Source organism: Numenius arquata, chromosome 7 (genome assembly GCF_964106895.1).
Source record: "Numenius arquata chromosome 7, bNumArq3.hap1.1, whole genome shotgun sequence".
Taxonomy (NCBI): domain Eukaryota; kingdom Metazoa; phylum Chordata; class Aves; order Charadriiformes; family Scolopacidae; genus Numenius; species Numenius arquata.
In genome coordinates, this window is record NC_133582.1 from 58,329,359 (window position 1) to 58,351,288 (window position 21,930).

General features: G+C 37.2%; 1 protein-coding gene across 6 annotated transcripts in view; it reads left to right on the forward strand.

The window, feature by feature from the left end:
* DGKB (diacylglycerol kinase beta) overlaps positions 1-21,930 on the forward strand; it is a 323,154-nt gene that overhangs the window by 241,649 nt on the left and 59,575 nt on the right. For all 6 annotated transcript variants that reach the window (XM_074150986.1, XM_074150987.1, XM_074150990.1 and 3 more), the window contains one exon: positions 1,242-1,437. In XM_074150986.1, the coding sequence (XP_074007087.1) occupies positions 1,242-1,437 (196 nt within the window). The remainder of the gene's footprint in view (positions 1-1,241; positions 1,438-21,930) is intronic.

Below are 21,930 nucleotides of genomic sequence, written 5' to 3' on the forward strand. Positions count from 1 at the left end.
GAATGGCTTCAAGCTGCAACAGGATAGGTTTACACTGGACATTAGGAAAAAATTCTTCACAGAGAGTGGTCGGACATGGTCAGACTGGAATAGGCTGCCCAGGGAGGTGGTTGAGTCACCATCCCTGAATGTGTTTAAGAGCCATTTAGATGTGGTGTTGGGGGATATGGTGTAGGGGAGAAACTTTGTAGAGTAGGGTAGATGGTTGGACTTGATGATCCCGAGGGTTTTTTCCAAGCTGCATGATTCTGTGATTCTGTAAGATATAGTTTGAAGCCAAATTTAGCAAAGGAATGTCCACCTATAAAATGCCTCAATGTCCAATGTTGCTGTAGGAAGCAGGAGAAATACAAGTGACACAAGGTGCCCTACAGTAGTGCATCCATCACTGAAAGAACTGTCCTGCAGAGTAAGATTTCTTCTGTGTGTCCAGTAAGTCTTGGAAGGCTTTTAGAGCACTGAAACCTCTTCTTTAGCTCCCTATCCTGTGTTTGGGATATACGCTGCATATTTCAGGGAACTGGCTGATGGAAGTTCTGGGATAAGAAGTGCTGTAGCTACATCTGCATTTTGCTGTACCCAGTTTTACTAACCTTAGCTCTCTCTAAGAGTTATTCGTCAGGCATAACCCTCTGCTAATGTGCCAGCTGTGCCTTCGGATTGAAACGCGTATCGGTGTGGTGTTCTGTGCTCTCGGGACCCACCTACACCCTTTTCCGTGAAGCCGTATAGGCTCATTATGCAAGGGCTTTTGTATTCGGTTTCATGTGGAAGGGACTCAGGTGCTGTAATGACAAGTATCATTGTAAAATCGTAAGACAGGCAATTTAGCTGGAACAGGCAACAAAAAAAATCCATTTACGGCTATAGAAATTTTTGTAGTATGAACATTTTTGTGCTAATAGCTGTAGTGAAGCTACAAATATATTTCACTTGGGTAAATGAATTGGTATCAGATAACAATATGGCTCTACCAAATGGCTCCACACTTAAGCAATCAAGAGCTGAATAGGAATCATGTTTTGCCTTCTGAATGAAGATCTGTTTCTATCTCATACCTCCTTTCCAGATATAAGTATATATCTTAGGCGTAAACATTGAATAACGCATTAACAGTGTTAAGAATGATGAATTGCTGAAGAAAAATATCTGATAGGTAGAACATTCTGACTTTTCTTTCTCTTTTACTGCTTTCTCTCTCTCTCCCCCCACCCCTTTCCTTTTTTCTCCTTGCTAATCAGTGTGATGGAATTCAGCTAGACTTAATCAATATTTCTCTGGAAGGAATTGCCATTCTGAACATCCCAAGCATGCACGGTGGATCGAATCTTTGGGGAGAGACAAAGAAAAGACGTAGCCACCGTCGGACAGAAAAGAAGAGGTCAGATAAAAGAACCACAGTCACAGATGCCAAGGAATTGAAGTTTGTATGCCAAGGTAAGCTTACAGACTCGTATAGGATAGTTGGCTCTATACAATATAATTGCCCTTGTGTTGCCTCTTGTCAAGAAAAGGGATAGATGGTTCTTAGCAATGTCTTTTCTTGTGTATTTAGCTTTTCTGATGGGAAGCTCCAGAGCGAAGGCATAAACAAAGATGTGCTGACAATTAAAGTCTGTGTACTTGCAAACCTGCCTTGGTCGTTACCTATTAAGCAGAGTAAGCGCACCATGTGGTACTGTTTGCTGCTACAATACTCGGTCTAGAAGTACCTGGAGTTTTTGGAGTCAAAAAATGCTTACTGAGCATTTATAATGCTGCTTCATGTCGGTGCGCGTGAAACTTGGGGATAATCATGCCCTGTTTCTAACAAACTTTGGACAGAAGCTTTGGAAAATTACTTCAGAGTAACAAGAGCGAGTTGTCTATAAATTTTATGTTACTATACTGTGATGCTATATGCAGTCCTTAAGTGCATATGCTGTAGCTTGCTTGCATGGATGTGATCCATCCTTTCAGGGCTCATGTACTTTCCTGCTGATTAGATGCATTTGCTCCATAATTTTTTTTTTTTATTAATCATAATTTTAATAATATAAATCATAACATAGTACTCTCTATTCTACTCTGTAGAATCTGAATACTATGCATTGTAGCACATCACTGCGTATCGTAAGTTCTAGTCGTCATAAAACATCATTCTGTTCACACCAAGGGATGAACAGACCAGACTTTGAAAACCTTTTTTTTTTTCTTTTTTTATCCTACGGAGAGGAATATCTTCCAGCTTCTCCTCCTTATGCAGACTGAATTAAAAACAGGACTTTAACTGTCTTATGTTATTATGATCTTTTTACTAGTTTTGAATATCCTACTTTTTACATTTCATCAGCAGTAATTTTTAAGTCACTAGTTATATCTTAGTTAATTGATATGTGTTGTGATTTTAATCCATCTTAATTTATCTGGATGACAAAACTTTAGGAATAAAGTAATCTGCTATGGCTTGGGGGTTGCAATAAGTACTAGGACTCAAAATTTCTGTGTGTTTTAGCAATTTGACGCATGTTCTCGGTATCTTAAAGTAGCTTACCGATACACTCTGTCAGTTGAAGTCTTATCAGCTGCTGTTTCTGTATTATGTCCTGGTGTTCAAGAGGTGGAGGCAGGCTATTGAGTAATGGATTGACCAAAATTTTGCCTTTTTTGTCACTTCTGAACATAGGGAGACAGGACATTTCACCCTTTTAATAGTAGTGAAACACAATGTTATAACCTCTTTAACTATTGAAGTTATGTATATATTTGATACATATGTAAGAGTGATTTCAAACTTGCGACTATTTTTGGTGTATTAGGAGGGCCTTGTTACACTCCATTTCCACTTTCCTGCATAGGAAAAAATAAAATAATAACAAAAAATATTAAAGACTGAACAGATCATCCTACATTATGTCAAAGTGTTCATTATGCAGACATTAAGCACCATAATTTAGGGAAACTAGTCTCATGACTTACTTTCTAATCACTTTATATGCACTGTGGATGGAAGTAGCTTCAACCGAAAGGCAACTTCAAAGCAGAGATTGACTTCTCAATATCAATACAGAGTACCTCTATCTCATCACTGAGTACATGGATAATATTATTGGTTGCATCTACAGTAGCATTTTAGTGCTTAACAGGAGTACACATCCCGGATTTCGGAGTTGTCCATGTTTATTGCATTCCAGTTTGCAACATTGAGCTGTCTTGAGCATGCAACTGGATTCCTTTTAAAAGGAGGGGGGGGACATGTGTTCTGATTGCAAATGGGTGTTCAGGTTAACACAACTCAAAGTAAAACTCCAAAATGAACAAATGATATGAACATCTGAGAACCAACTGATTTGCTGTATAGAGCCGTTCATATTTTATACTGGAAAGAATAGCCACTTAATTCTGCTAGCTAAGATAAGTTCCCAGGTTAGACTGTGCTGCTTCATCTCAGTATTCAAGATCATTGCTGAATAATGGAATTAAATCAATTTTATGTCTAGGCTTCTCAAATAGTTTTGATAAATCTACCCACTGCATAAATAACTGACTGCCTGTCACTTCTGAGACACTGTGATTCCTTCACTAGCTTTGTACAAGCGTATTTGAGAGCCCTATATTGTCTGGCTAAATGTTTTCTTAAGTACACCTGGATTGTACTTTTTAGTTTGAAGAAAACATTTTACAAAATGTTAATACCTGGTGCAGAAATTGGTATTGTTGTATTGAGAATCATGGTAATGACATACCTCCTTGGTAACTTCTGTTCATTTATTTACTTATTTTGGGGAAATATCCTTCCACTTCATTTTATGTCCAAATAAAGCACCTAATCACTTGACAACTAAAAACTGCACTTTCTAGGATACAGTAATCAAACATCCTCGTCTTCTCATATGGAGATATATATTTCAGGTTTTGGTGTTGGGTTTTGGGTTTTCGTTGTTTTGGTTTTTTTATATCTACTCTTCCATGCGACCTCTGAATGGCATGCACGTTTAGTTTTAGTCTTTTTTCAATTGCAGTGCAACTGTGGCGTTTTTTTAACTTTATATTCATCTACATTCTTGTTGGCTCTCCAATTTTATGGGTTTATAACTTGACCATAAATACACAAATTGAAGTTTAGTATTCCAAGTCTGAGCCCTTAAATGGGATGCTAGCATGGACTAGTGAGAGCTCTCTCCTCTCTCTGGATAGTTCGTTGTGTTGCTCCTCTTGGAACAGCCTCAGCAGGTAGTTGAGAACTTTCAGAAAAGAAATCTCTGTGAGGTCCTGCTGCTGTCCTCCCCCCTGCTCTTGTGTGTATCATCTGAAACAAGCAAAATTCATCACTGCAGGAAAAAGGGTTAAAGTTCTGCCAAATCTTTTTTCTTTCTTGTATATCTGTAGAGTTTGGGAAAGGTATATTCCTCTGAGCTTACTCCCCCCTTTTTTTCCCTCCCTGTTTACTGTTGTCACCTGTTGATGCGAAAAGGAGTGTATTTTCTTTGCCCTTCCCATTATCCACCTCTGCGTACTCCATAGCCAGACCACAGTTAGGACTTTAGGTAATCAAATGGACACCTGCTTGGAAAACAATCTGATTATCTGCACAATATATTGAAATGTAGCCATTTAAAATGAGCACTATTTAAATACATTCCCTGCTTATCTCATTAGGAGTTGTGCATGTTCGCTAAAGAGCAAAATTTGGCACTGATAGCATATAGGTGTGTGTGTCTGTGTGTATTGTATTTCTAACTAGTTACTGGCTTCGGTATTTTCATATAAAATATATATGAACTGACTAGCTTATAATGCATCAGAAAGAAAACCTGATTTAGCTGTAATGTGCTAAATATTATCCTATTCTTTGGTAATGGAAAAAAATACTGTAGTTTTTGTTTCAGCTTCTGTGCAGAATTATAGAGGGTCTTCCAATAAATGTTATTAGAGTAAAAATCAGATTGTTTTTTGTAATTTAATTTCATTTTCATTACTAATGCATCATTATCTTTTCTATTACACAAAATCAATGCATTAGGAAAAATCTAGCTACAGGTATATGTAAAAATTTGTGTAAGTATTAGTATTTTGACTTCATGAATCTGACATCTGCAATGTGTCTATTTGTTGCTTTGTTTTAAAATCTTCTAGTGTGTACATATCTATGATATATCTACCCACAATCAAATTTTTTCTAAGTACAGGTTTTAGATGTAACTGTGAACTAACTCTGATTGTTATTTAGACGGGATTTTTGTTTGGATATACACAGATACTGATAAATGCCAAAAATCAATGCTTTAAAAAGATGAACATACTGCATAGAAACTAAAGTATGAGTTCAGAAAAATAAATCTAAGTAACTGAGCTACTTGTTGTTTGGAAATTGCATCCAAAACATAAGTTTAATCATGACAATGTATCTTAGTGAAATATATACCACTTGTGTTAAGTGTTAAACAGCAAAATTTTCTTCCTCACGGAGATACTAAATAAAATATTCAAACCTTTTGTGACAAAACGAAATCATTCTTTTGAAAATCTAGTAAACTTTTTTTGCAAAGTGGAGTAGGATTGATTTGGGGTGGATGTTGTTATGCTCCGATTTGCTTTCATTGCTGAAGTTCAGTTAGAACCCTGTTCAGAAATGGAATCTCTTTTAAAGAGTCTTTTAAGACTCTATTGCAAACATATATGTAACTTGTTTTTGCACGAGTAGTTCAGTCACCTCAGTGGACTCGTTCTTGAAGACAGTATCTATGAACTATTAATGGGTGAAACTTTTGGGCTATAAATATTTCAGCGCAATACTTTCTTCTTATTTTGTACATCACCAGGCACACTGATATTTAACCCAGTGCTCACCAAGTTGGTCTGTGCAGCTTGTTGAAAGAGCTGCAGTGCGCTATTACTCGGCAACAGGCCAACGTTACTAGACTACTTGAAGACCATGTGCATTCCTGTCACAGCGCCTGGACATAAACCAAGCTTACCAACATGATTCAGTAACTCTGGGTGGAAATCTCCGGTAATAACTGCATTATGACTTTCTGAATGGAAATGCAGAAATTTGGGAAATAGAATAATGTGTATATAGACAGTTCGCTACAGTAGGGGACACGCAGAGACTGTGATGGCCTTATAACACTTCAAAATATCTATACATAGTAAGATAGGAAAAAATACCTTTCTTATTATGTGTCAAATTCCACTTTACAGGGGAGGGGGAGAATCTTATCTCAAGCATCCGTATAGCCAGGGGATTCCTGACAGGAATTTCTAAAGAACTTAGAAACTTTGTGGGCTGGCTGACTAATTTAATTTATGGAGGTCTTTCATAAACTATACTCTGGCCAGGTGACTTCTCCTTGCTGTTTCTAACTCTCTATATTTAAAACTTTGACATGTTACAAATTTTGAGATCTCTAAACATGAATTAATTTCATAAGTTGAAAAAGTTAGAAACTGTGTTCTGTATACACAGTATATATGCTGTTTACACTGAATATACACGGTGTATATTCAGTATTGGTAGACTTTAGGTTATTTATGACATGGTACAAGGCATGTAAAATGAATTCTTTATAATATCTTTATTAAATGCTATGGACAATGTTATGTCTAGATAAGGTAGTCGCCCTTATTTTGTATCTTGTTTAGACAGTTTTGGGCAACATGGCCGTTAACACATTACCGCAGAGAAAAATAACTACTTATAACTATGTTGTAGCTGATCTATGTTAAAACATCCAATTTACAGAAACAATGTTGTTTATACAGAGTATCTAAGTGAACTAATTTAATTGCTGCCTCAACAATCCTAACTAGGTATATAGTTTGATGAAAGCAAATAGTAGTGATATAATCAAGTTCTACCAGTTTCGGTAATCAGTGTTGTAGGTTGTGTTACTTTAGAGAAAAAAAAAAAAAGGTAAATTAACTGAAGTTGTTCACAATATCTGTTTAAGAACTTAAGGTAATACATTTGGTATTCAGAATTCAAGGAAGCAGAAATATGCCTAACTAATGAAAACCAGTGACTAAATCAGTTAAACATCAAAGGAAATAATAATTACAGGCTGTTCTGAGCCAGGCTCAAACTCTCTAGAATAGTAACAGGGATGTATAAACACCTTCTTGCATTTAAGGGAGCTTGCAAACCATTTATGGTGCTTTTTCAGGAAGTCTCTACAAAAACTGAGGTATGTGTCTCTGTCCAGAACAAAGATACAAGCAGGGCATATATGTTGGAAATGTCTTGCTGGATAATATACATAAAGGTTTATATTTCTGTGAAAAATAACAGGAAAAGAACAGTGAATCTGGAAAAGAGGAAGCACCAAACACAGAAATAGAAAATCTGTTGATGCATTTCTTAGAAAAAGTGAAGAGAAAGACAGCTTTCTCAGCCAAATCCTGACGATAAAACTGTTAGATAAGCAAAGAGTCTGCCTTCTGTTCAAGTCCTCCTATATTTAAGGAGAAATATCTTTTGTCTGTAATGGTAAGGAAAGAAGTATGAAGAATGAAAATCCAGCATTGATATTCTTTTCCTAATGAAAACAATCCAAGAAGAACTGTGACATGTTTAACACACAGATTGGAAAAAAAAAAGAGGAAACTGAGTTTCCTTAATAAACAGCAAAATAAATTTAAAAGGGGTATGGCAGATAGTGTGTCTTAGTTCCCAAAAAAGGTAAAAAAGAAGGAGGATCCATATGCGTCCTTCTCTGCCTATTAAAATTAAGATTAAACACTGATGATATATGTATATGGTCAGAGCTTTAAGTGTTTGAAGTTCAGGAGGAGAATCCAGTCTTATTTCAATGTAAACTGCTATAAAACCCATGTGGAACTTATTTCTAGGGTCTAAATTTAGGAAGCATACGCAGGGTGAGTTACAGTCTTACATGAATCTAAAATGCTTTGAATGTTTGGCTCACAAATCCACTTCATTTAGTTACATAGCTGAATTACTTGGAAAATAACACAAAATTATACTTGTATGAAACTTTCATTTCTTTCCTAAATTTTGTTTAATTGCTCTGAAAGTAGCAGCATTTTTCATGAGTTTTTGGCACTTTCTTTTCTGTCCTTGATTGAAACTAGGAAGGCAGAAAAATCCCCTGAATAAATAGCAAAGTTAACCCTTGTAATCCAGATACATGTTCAAAGTTTAAACATTAGAAAAAATATCCTAAATTTATTCTGACTTTTCTTTTTCCTGTCAGAGCATGCACCATAGCTATGCTGAACACCTTAAAGCATAAATTGAAGCTTTAACCTAAACTTCGCACATTTCAGCGTGGGATATCTTGTTACCGTTATGTGAGTGTGTCTTCTTTATAGTAAATCAAATCCTTGTGAGGATCAGGGTGCCATTAACTTCAGTGTCTAAAAACCAACCCTACAGCCAGCATAGGCAGAGTCACCTCAAGAAAGGGTCTAAGGTGGGCAGAATAAAATGGTCACTGGAGGTAACTCGCTCTCCATTTATTGTAAGTGCTGAGGTACTGGAAGGTGCTGAGGTACTCAATATGACAAAGCGATGGCACTGGTAATTTTCCTAACACAGAACCTAGATTGTGGGTGAGTTTATGAGGGATGGGTTGGTATTCAAATACCTTTGTCCCATATTAGCTGCTGGAGATTGTGTGGCTTTGGCTCCTTGTTTTTACTGCATGTGCACGTTCACTGGAATGACAGGTAAATGGCACTTTGTACTGGCCACGTAGTTAAATTGTGTATTGCACCCATTAGTTTGTAAGATCTGAAAGGCAAATGTTCATTTTATCAAGCTATGATTTGATTATGCTATTAAAAAAGCCTTTTCCCCTCTTTTGCTCCACTGGCAGCAAATCTTTAGGGTGCGCTCTTCCTCTAGATACCTTTTTTTACTCAAGAGGTGCTGTGTTCAGCAGGAGCCTTACTCATAGGAGCACTCCCATCAGCCTGGGAGGTGGAGTCCATAATTCATGACACAGTTTGAATCTTTTAGAAATATAAATACAATTCCTTGTTGCTATGAAATACTGATTTTATTGTTATTAGAAAGTTGTAGGACCTTGAAAAATGGCTCAATAGTCTGATTTGGTTTTATATTTATAAAGCATGTATATGTTTCTGTGCAATATAGATCATAGTAGAAAAACAATTTCCTTTTATTTACAAGGCAATTGAGATTGTCATTGTATTATACCTTTTGGTGCACAGAATGTTCATTTTCTTTCAAACGTTATTCATCGAAAGAGGATAATTATGGTGTATTTCACAGACTGCCAGAAGGAAAATGTATCTTTGAAAAGTTTCATTTCCCTTAAGTTGCTCATTTTCTATAGGAAGACAGAGCTATTAAGTAACATACCCATGACAAAGATTGATTAAAATGGCATAAAGGACTATCTTATCTCTAAGTACAGGGATTTACACGTATAACTCCTATGACATTAAATGCAGTAGGTGAAATTAACTCTAGCTATCGTATAAAAAAAGCCACAGTAAATTGGTTTGTACAGAGAACAAGGTGAGGGTGGGAGGGATGGTATGCTAAGTAGCAAGCGAGGAGTATTTTTTTAGGGTACATCTACAGTGTAGCATCCAAATAATCAAGCCAAGTTCATTGTCAGCGGCATTAATGCAAAATTCTGCTGGGACTCACTTTGGCTGCTCAGTGGTGGAAACATCCCCTTGCTGGTGTGGCTAAGCCTCTCGTATTCAGCCAGCTCCTTAGAGTAGCTCAGGCTCCTCTACAGCATTCGAGGTAAATTTAGACCGGGTCTGTCTCACCTGGAACGAGGAATATGCCCTTATGTACACCTTGTGCAGGGCCTGTGGCCCACCTCAGCACAGGCGTCTAAAGAGGGCTCTCATGACCTGTTCCATGGTGCTCCCAGTGTCTAGCTCTGCTTTGCTTCGTGACTCTTGTGCCTTATTAACCTGGGTAAATGAGTACTTAACGTCTATGACAGCCGTTAGTTAAGATATGGTAAATGATGAGGGATGTGAATGGAATATCCAAAGATTTTGGTTTGGTTTCTTTTCCCTACTCACTGCAGAATCAGTGACAAATACCATTTCTCACTGTAGCAAAGCTGACCTTCTTACCCAGGCTTTTTTTTTTAATTCCCATTTCTAGCAGTGAATGCAATGGTTTTGCTGGTATTTATCTGTGTAAAGATTTGACTTTCATTTGAAAACACGCCTTGCAGGATGTAAAGTTCTATAATAATAAGCTTTTTTATCCATGACAGGTGAAGCTAAAGTTGCCTTTTCTGAATTCTTTCTTTGAGTCTTTCTTCCATGTTGGTCTTTGCTCTGACCGTAACTTTGCTACCGTGTTTCAGCAGCTCATCCAGCCTAGCTGTGACGGTGTGGTGGGGTCAGCCTAGAACTGAGCAGTGTGCCCAGGTGGCCAACAGCATCCTGGCCTGTATCAGGAATAACGTGGCCAGCAGGACTAGGGAAGTGATCATCCTCCTGTACTCAGCACTGGTGAGACCCCACCTCGAGTACTGTGTTCACTTTTCGGCCCCTCACTACAGGAAAGACATTGAGGTGCTGGAGCGGGTCCAGAGAAGGTCAATGAAGATGGTGAGGGGTCTGGAGAACAAGTCTTATGAGGAGAGGCTGAGGGAGCTGGGGGTGTTCAGCCTGGAGAAGAGGAGGCTGAGGGGAGACCTTCTCACTCTCTACAACTCCCTGAAAGGAGGGTGTAGCCAGGGGGGGTCGCTCTCTTCTCCCAAGGAATAGGCGATTGGACAAGAGGAAACGGCCTCAAGTTGCCCCAGGGGAGGTTCAGATTGGATATTAGGAAAAATTTTTACACTGAAAGGGTTATTAAGCCTTGGAACAGGCTGCCCAGGGAAGTGGTTGAGGCACCATCCCTGGAGGTGTTTAAAAGACGGGTAGACATGGTGCTGAGGGACGCAGTTCAGTGATGATTTTTGTCAGTGTTAGGCTGATGGTTGGACTCGATGATCTGAAAGATCCCTTCCAACCTAGACAATTCTATGGTCCTAATATAGCAGACAAGTAATTGTTATTTAAAGTTCATTTTGCTGTGGATAATTGCACCAATATCCAGACGTGGATATTTGTATAAGAGCATTAGCATAGGACATAACTCCTTTTTGGGGTAATTCCACTGAAATTATCATATTTATATAAATACGTAATAAAGTACTGTAGCTTTGGGCAGTATTTCATATTTTCTATATATCAAAATGTGGATGAGAAAAAAATAACAAGTTTCAAAAGAAAAAAAAGTGTGTGTGTGTGTATATTTAAAACAGTATATTTAGTTGACAGTTGGGGTTTTGTAATCACATAAATATGTGCCTTGTCCGTTCTTTCAGCAAGAATTCCATAACAAAGATGTGAATGAATTTGAAAAATTCTTTGTTGGATGTTTCTTCTACATTGTCTATTGATTTATGTACACAGTTACATTTTGAATTTTTTTTTTTTTTTTTACAGAAGAATGCATTCTTATATTTTTGTAGGGCTTACTTTTTATTTTCTACTGCTATCTGACATGGGTACCAAGTATTGCAGAAGTGTTAAACCCATCTGAGAACAGAAAGTAGCCCCATCTTAGTTATAAAATAACCATTCCTATTATGGTACTTTGATACAGAGTTTTTCTTTAATTAACAAAGTGAAAACATCTGTTACTGTCTCAACATAGTTTTTTGAGTTTCGTACCAGTTTTATAATTCATGTGTTTCTCTGCTTCTGATGTTTTTCAGATATAAATTATTTGTAAATGTTACTTTTCTTTCAAAAGCTTACAGAAACTCTGCAATTAACTAACTACAACAGGTGTTTCCTTTCTTGGGGAAAGGAATGCATATGATTATTGTAATTTAGATTCCTGTGTGAGTTAAGGAATTGGCCTGTTATTAGAAAACATTGCAAGCGCATGGAAAATGATAAATATGAAGTAGAAAGGTTGGTCAGATTTAGGACCGAGACAGTTTTAACACTTTCAGGCTCTTTTCACATGTGAACGTTGTGGGAGATTGCCACCACCAGCCACCAAAATCCTAAATGTGACTTGATATGTGCATATGTGGCTTAGATTCACAGTAATATTTTCTGATGCCAAACATATGTTTTTGTATTGTGACCTTTGTGCAAAAAGCTGCAATAACCATTCTGCGATATTCAGTTTGTTTAATGGCAGACAAGTATTCCCTGGGAATGTCTGATAGCGTATTACTCAGATTGTTTGCTCATTTAACCCTGCCCCAGGTGCCTGAATCTTTAGATTAAAGATACAGAAATAAAAATAGAATAGCCTAGCAGATCATTTTTGGCTGCTGTAACACATAATCATATCCTCTGATCCATCCTAGTTTTCTATTACTTGTTAATAGAAAATTTCAAGTTCCTTGAGTGTTTGCAAAAGGTGTCGGGTTGACAGCAATTTAATTTTGAGTAACAACAGGAGAGACAGCTTCAGTTAATGCACGCTTTGGTATTGCTAATAAAAAAAAAAATCAGTAAAATATTCTAAAAATATTGGTGATATGTAGAACACAGACCACAGGTTAGGTGTATATATACTTGCATTACTCATTAGAGGTGGAAGTGGAATTTACAGGAGGAAAATTAGTGTTTGTGTGTGAGGTAGAAAGAGGGATGCAGAAAAAGAAGCACATATTAAAGCAAAAATGTCATATGCAGTCTGTTGTATTAAAAAAACCTGAATTTGATCTGTTGAGGTGTGGGGTTTTTTCCTCATTCTGCAAAGGCTTGTGTTAACCAAAGCATTCAAATATATGTAGGTATAAATATATATTGGAATCACGCAAGTATTTTACTAGTGCCTAATTGCTCTGCAAGGAAAGAATTTTTTTTTCATACTTGCTGTTGTGATCAATTTAAAGATTTAAATTTTTTTTTTTTTTTTGCTGTTTCTCCATTTGTTTTCTTCATAAGAGCACCCATGATCTGCTAGCAAATATACCATTACAGAATACTGCGTAGCAAAAGCGTGTGTCCAACCACACCAACAAAAAGCGCTGCTTGGTGTTGTTTCAATCACATATTTACAAAGCCCGAGTGTAAGTCTGGTGATTTTTCTGCGCTTGTGCCGATGGGAAGTCAAATTAAAGGAGAGGACGTTCGGTCGGACCACGTCATCTCCGTGACCTGCCCCGTTTTTACCTGCTGTCTTTAAATCGTAGCCTCCCTCCTGACGCTGTTAAGCGTTGCCAGTAAACCCACCAGGTTGTTTATAAGAGCACATTGTAAAGCAGGTTGTATTGGAAAGTATGAGCTGCCCGACAAATTAATGGCATTGTGAGGCGCTGCCTGCTGGGGTGAAAATAAATTGTAAGAAAATATAGGGAGACAGGTAATGGGCACTAGCTATGCTGCACAACACTTTCCAAACTGCTGCTGACTGTGTGCCAATAGATTCGGCAATAACTGTCAACGAGATTTACAATACTTTCGCATTTACACAGTGAGAGTAGAAAGGCTGAAAGAGTTCTGTAATTTTATTTAAAGTTTAGCGCCAACTATTTCTGGACCTACTATTTCCAGGCAACGGGGTTACGAACACACTGCTTATCTTTCATATGTGTCAGTGGGAGGGTTTTTTTATTATCATCGGAAGTCCTTGAAATTGGACATAAGAAAAATAGCAGTAAAGCAGAGGTATATATACTTAATTGTGAAAACCAAGTAGGTACGGTGTTGCCGTTTATTGTATATGTTGTGATTTCTGATGGCACTAAATCGTGCTGCCTATCTATAGCCCCAGTGGGTGGCTCCTGCAGGCAATACATCTTCTGGCTGTGCTTCTTTCCCCGATATTGAGAAGGCACAGCTTAAAGCTACTGTGGTGGCTTTGTTGTCCCCTTGGCAGTGTGTTCCATGCTGCTGAAGTCTGCAAGAGGCCAACTGAACAATTTTAGAAGTCCATTGTGCAAGGCTCAGGAGTTGTCCCATCATCCTCCTTATCAGTATTCAGACACATGTCTTTACACTTACAATAACTTCTAATAGTTGTTAGCACTGCAGAGATGGTAAAATTATGGGTTTGAGATGAATTTTCTTTTTCTGGTTTGCGCATCCTCAGTGGAACTCGTAAAAAACCTTCTCTGTGCGTTATTTTATAATGAAGACTCTGGTTAGTAGTTAAATAGCTTCTTTTCATCTTCTCAGAAAGACTTGCTTATGTTTTTCAAGTGGCTTCAGCTGCCAACCAGTACGACAGTTTCTTTAAAATATGGACTAGAGCCCACAGACAATGTCTGTGTACCTTTTTTCTGGGAATGGGGCGGGGGGGCTTGGGAGCAGGGTCCGATATACTGTTGAGTACAGGAAAAGAAGTGATAAGCTTAAGAAAAAAATAGCCTTTTTAGAACCCAGTAAGTAATCTGTGGCTGACCAAACCATTCCTTGTATTACTTTATATGAGCTGTATGAACAAATTGGCAGTTTGTGATTATTATTTATTTATTCTTTGGTAACACGCGAAGGTCTCGGACATGACGCTTTATAAACACAGATCAAGTGAACATTTCCTACTTGAAGAATCACAGAACCAAAGGATAGTTTAGGTTGGAATGGACCTCTAAAGGTCATCTAGACCATCTAATTGACCTCTCAGCTCAAAGGTCATCTAGACCATCTAATTGACCTCTCAGCTCAAAGTAGGTCTAATTAGACCAGGTTGGTCAGGGGCTTGTCTAGAACTTACTCTCTAAAGAGTCTAACAATTTATGATCTAAAGTTCATTTACTAAAATCTAAGGGTTTGGTTCTTGAATGCAAGGTCAGATCGTCCAATCTCATACTGCACGTGTGTGACCCTAATTCAGGTAGTCAGTCTGTCATTTGTTTTATTTTCATCTTTCTTACTCACTCGGTAATAGACTTAGCTGACCAAACAGTCCTCTCCCAGAGGCTCCTACTGCTCTCTTAGAAATAAGAATTCTCTGCTGGGGACTTGCCCTCTGGAAAGGGCCTCAGTAAATGCACCCATAGTATCTTCTAGAAGGCTTCCCCTCCGTTTATCTGGACTCTAGATAGATACACTCGAGAATATAATTTTCCTTCTAAAGTCTTTCCACTTCTCCTTATGTCATGTCCTCTTATGTCATCTCCTTATGTCATCTCCTACTTCATGTCTCTCTAAATTTCAATTTTATTTTTTTCTGAGAAAGTGGCTGAAAGTTTAGGACCTCTGCATTCCAAAAGGTTTAGAGACCTGTAAAAATAGTAGCAATAAGCTCCCTGGAGTGCCAAGGGTCTCATATTTAGGTGACCTTCTACAGATAGTCAAAAGTTTCTCATAGGTGGCCATTTTCTCTAGTCTTTGTGGAAAAAAAAACTATTTATGACTCAAGTTTTTAAATGTATTCAGTTAAAAATATTCTTTGCCAGTTTGGGGATGTTTAGAACCATTACCTAAGAACTGATAAAATGGATGATTAAGTCTTTAGAGCATGAAAAAGTTACGTTAGTAAGAAACAATCAGCAATTTTTGTTATAACATCGGAAATCATATTAAGATGTAGACACTTTGAGAATTACTGAGTAAGACGTAATCAGAAGACATTTAAAACATCAGAAAATAATTGCTGTATAATTAATTTGGGGGTGATGGAGTTGATTAATCTAGCTCTGGCTGAAGCAATTTGTGACACTCATTTTCTACAGGTGAAAAATCTGTATGGTTAGTCTCATATGTATATATGACAATGCTTTTCAGCTATAAAATTGCCACTCCATTATGAAAATGTACAGAGCTAGTTATTTAGATATCAATTCATGAGGATATATATGATGTTTATTTTTAAATATTCTCAGCCTACAGGCTCTTTTCTGTAGTGAGGAACAAAGACTGTTCTAATATCACTGTGATGTAGTCACTGTGTTTATATATGTGTCCAGGTTTGTAAAACTTTGATGATTATCTAAGCTCTATTTGGGTGCAAATACTAATAAGATAAGACTACTACTAGAATACTTTGCAGTAACTTTTATTTTAAAATATAACTTGTATTTTAAAGTAAGGGTAAGTCTAATACTAACATAAAGAGCAAGGGAAAAAATTCTAGGTTACAGAAGCCTGTTGGAGAGGGAAGAAATGATGTACCTGCAATGTATATTAAAAAAAAAACCAAAAAAAACCCACAAAATTACCCTGTTCTTTTGGGGTTTTCAAGTGTATGAATTTTCTGCTTACATTGTATCAAAAGAATTATTTGAATATAAAGAATGAAGAGGTCACTTTGATCAGACCTCTATGAAATAATTTCTTTCTTCTTGAAGGAGAGAGCACTGAATATCAAATCTAATATTGCTTGCTATGATAATAATTTTAAAAGATGTATATTTATAATGTTTGAAGTTAATGCAATTTGGTGATTACTGTGTGTGATGGTGACCCATACTAAAGCATTTCATTGTGTTGCTACAGGATTTTCTCAGAGGTGTGATTATTGTATATATGAAAAAGTCAGTTTACTAAAACATAAATGGTACAGCATATGAAAATCCCAAATATTTTATCCCAGCTAGAAAGAGCTCCAGTTATATTTCTTGCACTTTATTCCCCTTATACTTTAAATTATCCTTATTGAGGAAAGAAAATGCAGATGAATGACTGGCAAGGCTTTCTCACCTGGGCATCTCTCTTGGGCCCCACTAAAACTCCTTGGGAAAGGAGTCTTACACAGCTTCTGTTGACTGTCTCCTCTGAGCTGCTGAGGCCGGTAGTCAACGTGTGTGTGATACACAGAATGTGGTTGGTCTTTCTTCGGGCATGTTCTTAGTACATCAGACATATTCTAAGCATGAAAATTTGACATCATGTACGTATCCACGTTAGGCTGGATTTTTAATTTTAAGTTTTTAATTTTTCAATCGCTTCCTACTCACATGAGCACACCTTTATGAAATATTGTCTGCTCTGCTAAATTGTTTTAACCAGTTGTCTTGTGTTCTCTGTTGAATTATGAAGTAGTCATATATCAGAAAATTCATGGCAATGTGTTGGCAGTACCAGAAAAGACACAGATCACAAGGGCTTTGTCCATGTTTATCTAGGCAAGGTTTCATTTGACTTGGTGAAGCAGAGGTTTTGTGGGTGGGATAGTGACTGCTTGTTTGAATAATTAGGGGTCTTAATCAAGTTCGCTTTTACATTAATTTGACTCAGCCAGAGTCAAAGGATATTGTTGGTGTAAAACTAGTACTATATTTACAAATTCTTTATCTTTGTCTTTCTGTATATCATATTTCTGAGTATGACTCTTTTGTTATTTAAAAGAGAAAAAGAGATATTTTATTAAACTACTGAGGGGCAAAGTATGTTTAATGGCCTATTATCTGTTTAAAACATCCTCCAAAACTCTGTTAAGGCTGCCTGTACCAATTTGGTAGTATGTCTGTTTATTACATTGGTGTTCAGAAGTTATTACTTTAAAGGCGAAGTAGAACATTTCACAAAATCTATTTTGAATAGCTTTAAAAATGTGTTGAATAGTATGCCTTGTCAAAATCTGGAAAAAAAAAATCCCCAAATTGTCAGATGTGTCTTGAGGGTTATATCAAGGCTTTGGGTAGATTTGAGAGATAGGTAGTTAAAGAAAATTTCACTTGACAGTTGGCTCATGGAAAAAGATTTGTTCTGCTGGGGAAATAAAAGGACTGTGTTAAAACAAAAGCTAATAGGAGAGAAGATGGCCTTTTAGCTTTAAAAGTGGAGGAACTACTTGCAACAACTTGAAAGAGAGAGTGACATTGTGACCAGTGAATTCAAAAAATCACTAGATTCCTTTCATTGTACATGCATTAAATATCTTTTTGGTCTAGGCCACATGTTTGATTTTTTTTCCTTTTTTTTTTTTTAAAGGATTTGGGGGTCTTCTTAACATATGTTCCATCATTATAGGAATCTGACAGATCTATGAAGTTTATGACAAGTCTTGCCAATGTGAGCTGCTAGATAATTGACAAAATGTTGCTAGATAATTGAAAAAGAAAAATCCATTTAACTAACATATATTACTTGTAGAGCATGGTAGATGACACTGTTACATATCTAGCAACTAAAAAAAAGTGGCAGAGCATGTGAAGTAGCATAGCTAGGTTATCTTGGCAGGAATAGGAAGTCAGATGAGTGTGTGTGTTTCTGCCCCTCATTAGAAAATGCTTCACGCTGTGTGTTATGACCCCAAAAAGGCCTTACCTACAGCTTGGACACTGCTGTTGTGATGGCTTTGCATGATGACAGTGGTGCTGCAAGATTTATTCTCTAAAGTATGTGTGTTTATGGTTGTTGTGTTTTGAATGTAATCTTGAAGGCTGCCCTAATCTGAGAAGTTAATTAAACCAGTAAACAAAGTAAATCTCTTAATTCAGTGTTTTAAAGCACATTTGTGCTTGTTGTGCATCAGCTGACAACCTCCCCACAAGTATTTCATAAACACCTGTGCAATCACAGGATACGTACTAATGGGTGTAGTAGCCTATCCTTAGTTGTGTAACAACTTTTGTATGTAAACATCGGTTCCTGGTAGTCTTTATTAATGCATTCTTCTTAGTAATGTAGATTTTGTGCATTAAACCAACTGCATCTTGAGATCACCCATCTTCTCATGTCAGTGGCTGCTTTTCCTCTTCTTTGACTTCCCTGACCTCCCACAGCAGCTGTTCATACAGCGATTATCATCCAGTGGAACATGCTGCTGTAAAACAAGCTTGCATTTTAAAAATAGACCTGTTAATTTAGTGTATACTTTCATTTTAAAAGGAATAAATTTAAAATTTGGAGAGGAGGTTAAGAAAAAAAAAAAAAGTGATTTTAAAGCAGTTGTTTATTTTCTTACAGTATTTATGTATCCCTATTCCACCCACCCGTAACAAAATACTTTCTAATTGGCATGAGTTCAGCCCGCTCAGAATTGGTACACGAATACAGAACTGCATAGCTAATAGTTTCATTTGGAGGACCACACACAGTTGCTGCACATGTGAGAGAAGCAAGCTGACAGATGTCCACATCCCCTGGTTCTAAGAATAATAATAACCCTCCAACCTAACAGCCTGTGAGCAGGAAAGGCTCCCGGAGCACTGTCACCTTTTCCCCCCACTGAGAACCAAGTACATTCCTGTAACTTCTTGCAGGATTTTTCCCTAGTCCAGGGATAGAAGTTGAATATGTGAGTGGCTTGTAATAAACTCCCCTTATACGAGGAGATTAATTTGTGTCCCTTTATAATACAAAAATATTGTCACTTTTTTTCTACAGTAATAAAACCTTGAAAGTCATCTCAGTCTCCTGGAAGCAAGGATAAAAAGTGAGCATTCTTTCACACCACAGGGAAGACTCATGTAATGGTTTAGTAGTCATCTGGTCTTAGTAGGTGAAGTACCTGCTGTCTCTCCTCACCCCTCCACAGAAGACCAGAAGACCTGATTTATATTGCCCAACATGTAGTCTGCACTGAGATCTCCAAGTCTTCTGAAAAACTCAGAATTCGGTAAGGAAGGGCTGTTTTTTGGCTCCTCAAGTTGCAGAAAAATACCTCAGTGAAACTTAAAGACTCAAAAACTAGAAAGAAATTAATAAAGAATTGTATGTTCTAACTGCCTGAAACTGGTGGCACTATCCGTTTTTGCAGCCCATTATAAGGAAGAATAGCAAAAGCAGAATTTAAGTATTTGTCTGGATTTTTGGAAGAGAGACAATACATTATTTACTACTAAAATTTCCCAGAGTCAAAAGTTAGAAATACTGTTGTAAATTGAAAGTTAAGAATATCTAAAAAATGTGTGCTTTCACCTGAGGAGTTCCTTCAATTCTTCCTTGACACACTGAGTGGGTTTTGAAATCTGCGTCACTGCGTGAGATGCTCAGGAAGAAATGTTTGTATAGGAAAAGCCATGGTCTTTTAATTACAGACTGTGTTTATACTAATATCACAGCCATCAGCAACTGCATCCATGCAGTGTCAGCAGTAATTAGCACCGAATATATAGGCCTCTACTCAAGAAGAATTGCTGAATGTATGATTTAACAGCTCTGGAAGTGCTCCTTCACTATCCCACACAACAGCATTTTTAGTCTAAGCAAGTGTCTAAAAAGGAGTTGCTGTTTAAGTACACATCCCAGCTTACTCTACGCTAACTTCTCCGAGCAGACGGGACCCAAGTTAGGTTGGGGACCCAAGGCTGAAGGTGAGAGTCGCCTGAGCAGTGTCGTGCAGCACGAGCAGGGGCACATCTCATGTGACGTGAACATTTCAGTCCCAATCCCATCGACTTTCATGCAGTTATGACCATGGTTATGCTTCTTAAGGAGACAGCCCAGTGTTAAGATGCTGGTATAAGAGCGCTTGAACAGACTTATTTCTGACTTGTGGTGCAGCCTCACTTACTGTAATGGAAGCTTAAATCCTCTACATTGCAGTATATTACAAATTTGGCATCAGAAGTTACTTGGAGTAACTTAATTATGCAGATTTACACAAGCCTATTCTTCAAAAGTGCATTTTTTCCCCCTTCAGTACTAAACGTATCTCTGCAACATTTGTTTACTGGGTCGTTGGTACTCAAATCTGAGGTTTTTCTTAAATCAAAATCCTGCTTCGTCTTAATAGCATGCAGAACACAGTCCCAAAACCACAGGGAGGGTGAATTCATTTTTATTTTATTTTAAAATAATGGAGCCTTTTTACATTCTGAAATTGAAGCCTGTCTTCAGCTGGAGGTTTCTCTCCTTCCCTCGGTCATGGGGTTTTGGGGACAGAAAGCTCACTGAAAGATGGGTGAAAATTCTAAATAATTTAAGAAAAAAAAAATACCATACATTCTAAAATCTCCTGCTCCTTGCTGAATTTGTTTTGGCATGCAGAGACACTAATGCACCTGTGGAGAGAATGTTCTCTGTAATGGATGACATCTGGTTTGAAGACAAAAGTGGAATGTCAGTAGACATAGTTAAGGGAATGACAGTGGTAAGAGCCAATCTTGCTGGCAACTGCAAAGAGGTCTCTGAACAACTGTTTGAAAGCACATGAAGCTTCATCAGTAAACTCTGCATATATATATAAAATATCTGCAACCTGCTTACAGACAATGCTTTAAAAAAAAACCCAAAACACCACAACCTTTCTTTTTTAGAAAGAAAGATCTGCCTTAGATTTCTAAGATATTTTAGGAGCAGTCTTGCAGCAGGCTTTCATTTCCAATAGTGTACAGGCAAAATCCTACCGCCTGTATTATTTCTTATTTAGACAAAAGCGAGGATAAACTTGTTTGAGATTTCTAATAAGTTTTGAAATTATTTTTCTCTCTTCTTTCTTTTTTATGTTTAGCCACAGTAAGCCCAAAGAGTTGTTCAGCCTTATGTAGCCTCCTTAATTTCTGTTGGATTATTGAATGCATGTATGATTATATATATGCATAGTCGACTTAAAATTAGTTTGTTAATGAGGTTTGAAAGAGTGAAATTTGGTCAAAGCTCATTTAATAATTTGACCCAAAATTAGGATACAATGTCAGGTTAATGCTTAACTCTTACGACAATTCTTGAATTCATTAGCTAGGAATTTCTCAGAAATCATCCCCTCTTTGTATAGAAACAAATACTGATGTTTGAAACAAAACGTCCTCTGTTTACATGTACTTAAATGTGTCTAAATCAGAATATATTACAAATGAGTGAGAAAATGAAAAGGAAATAGAATTATCTCTACTTCTAAAGACCCTACATAAAAAGAACAGCTCCTAATTGGTACTGGTGGTACTCCTTGTTACTGTGCACCTTATTAGAAATAATTCCAAAAAAACATTTATTTCCATTCATTTTTATAGTCAATGCCACGTAGTTCTTTTAGAAAGCAAGTAGTAAATATGTAGACTTCTTGTATGTGATTGGCAGTTCTTTCCTGCCACACTGTAAGGATACCTGCCCTCAAGAGCCAGCATAGATCTCTTCCTA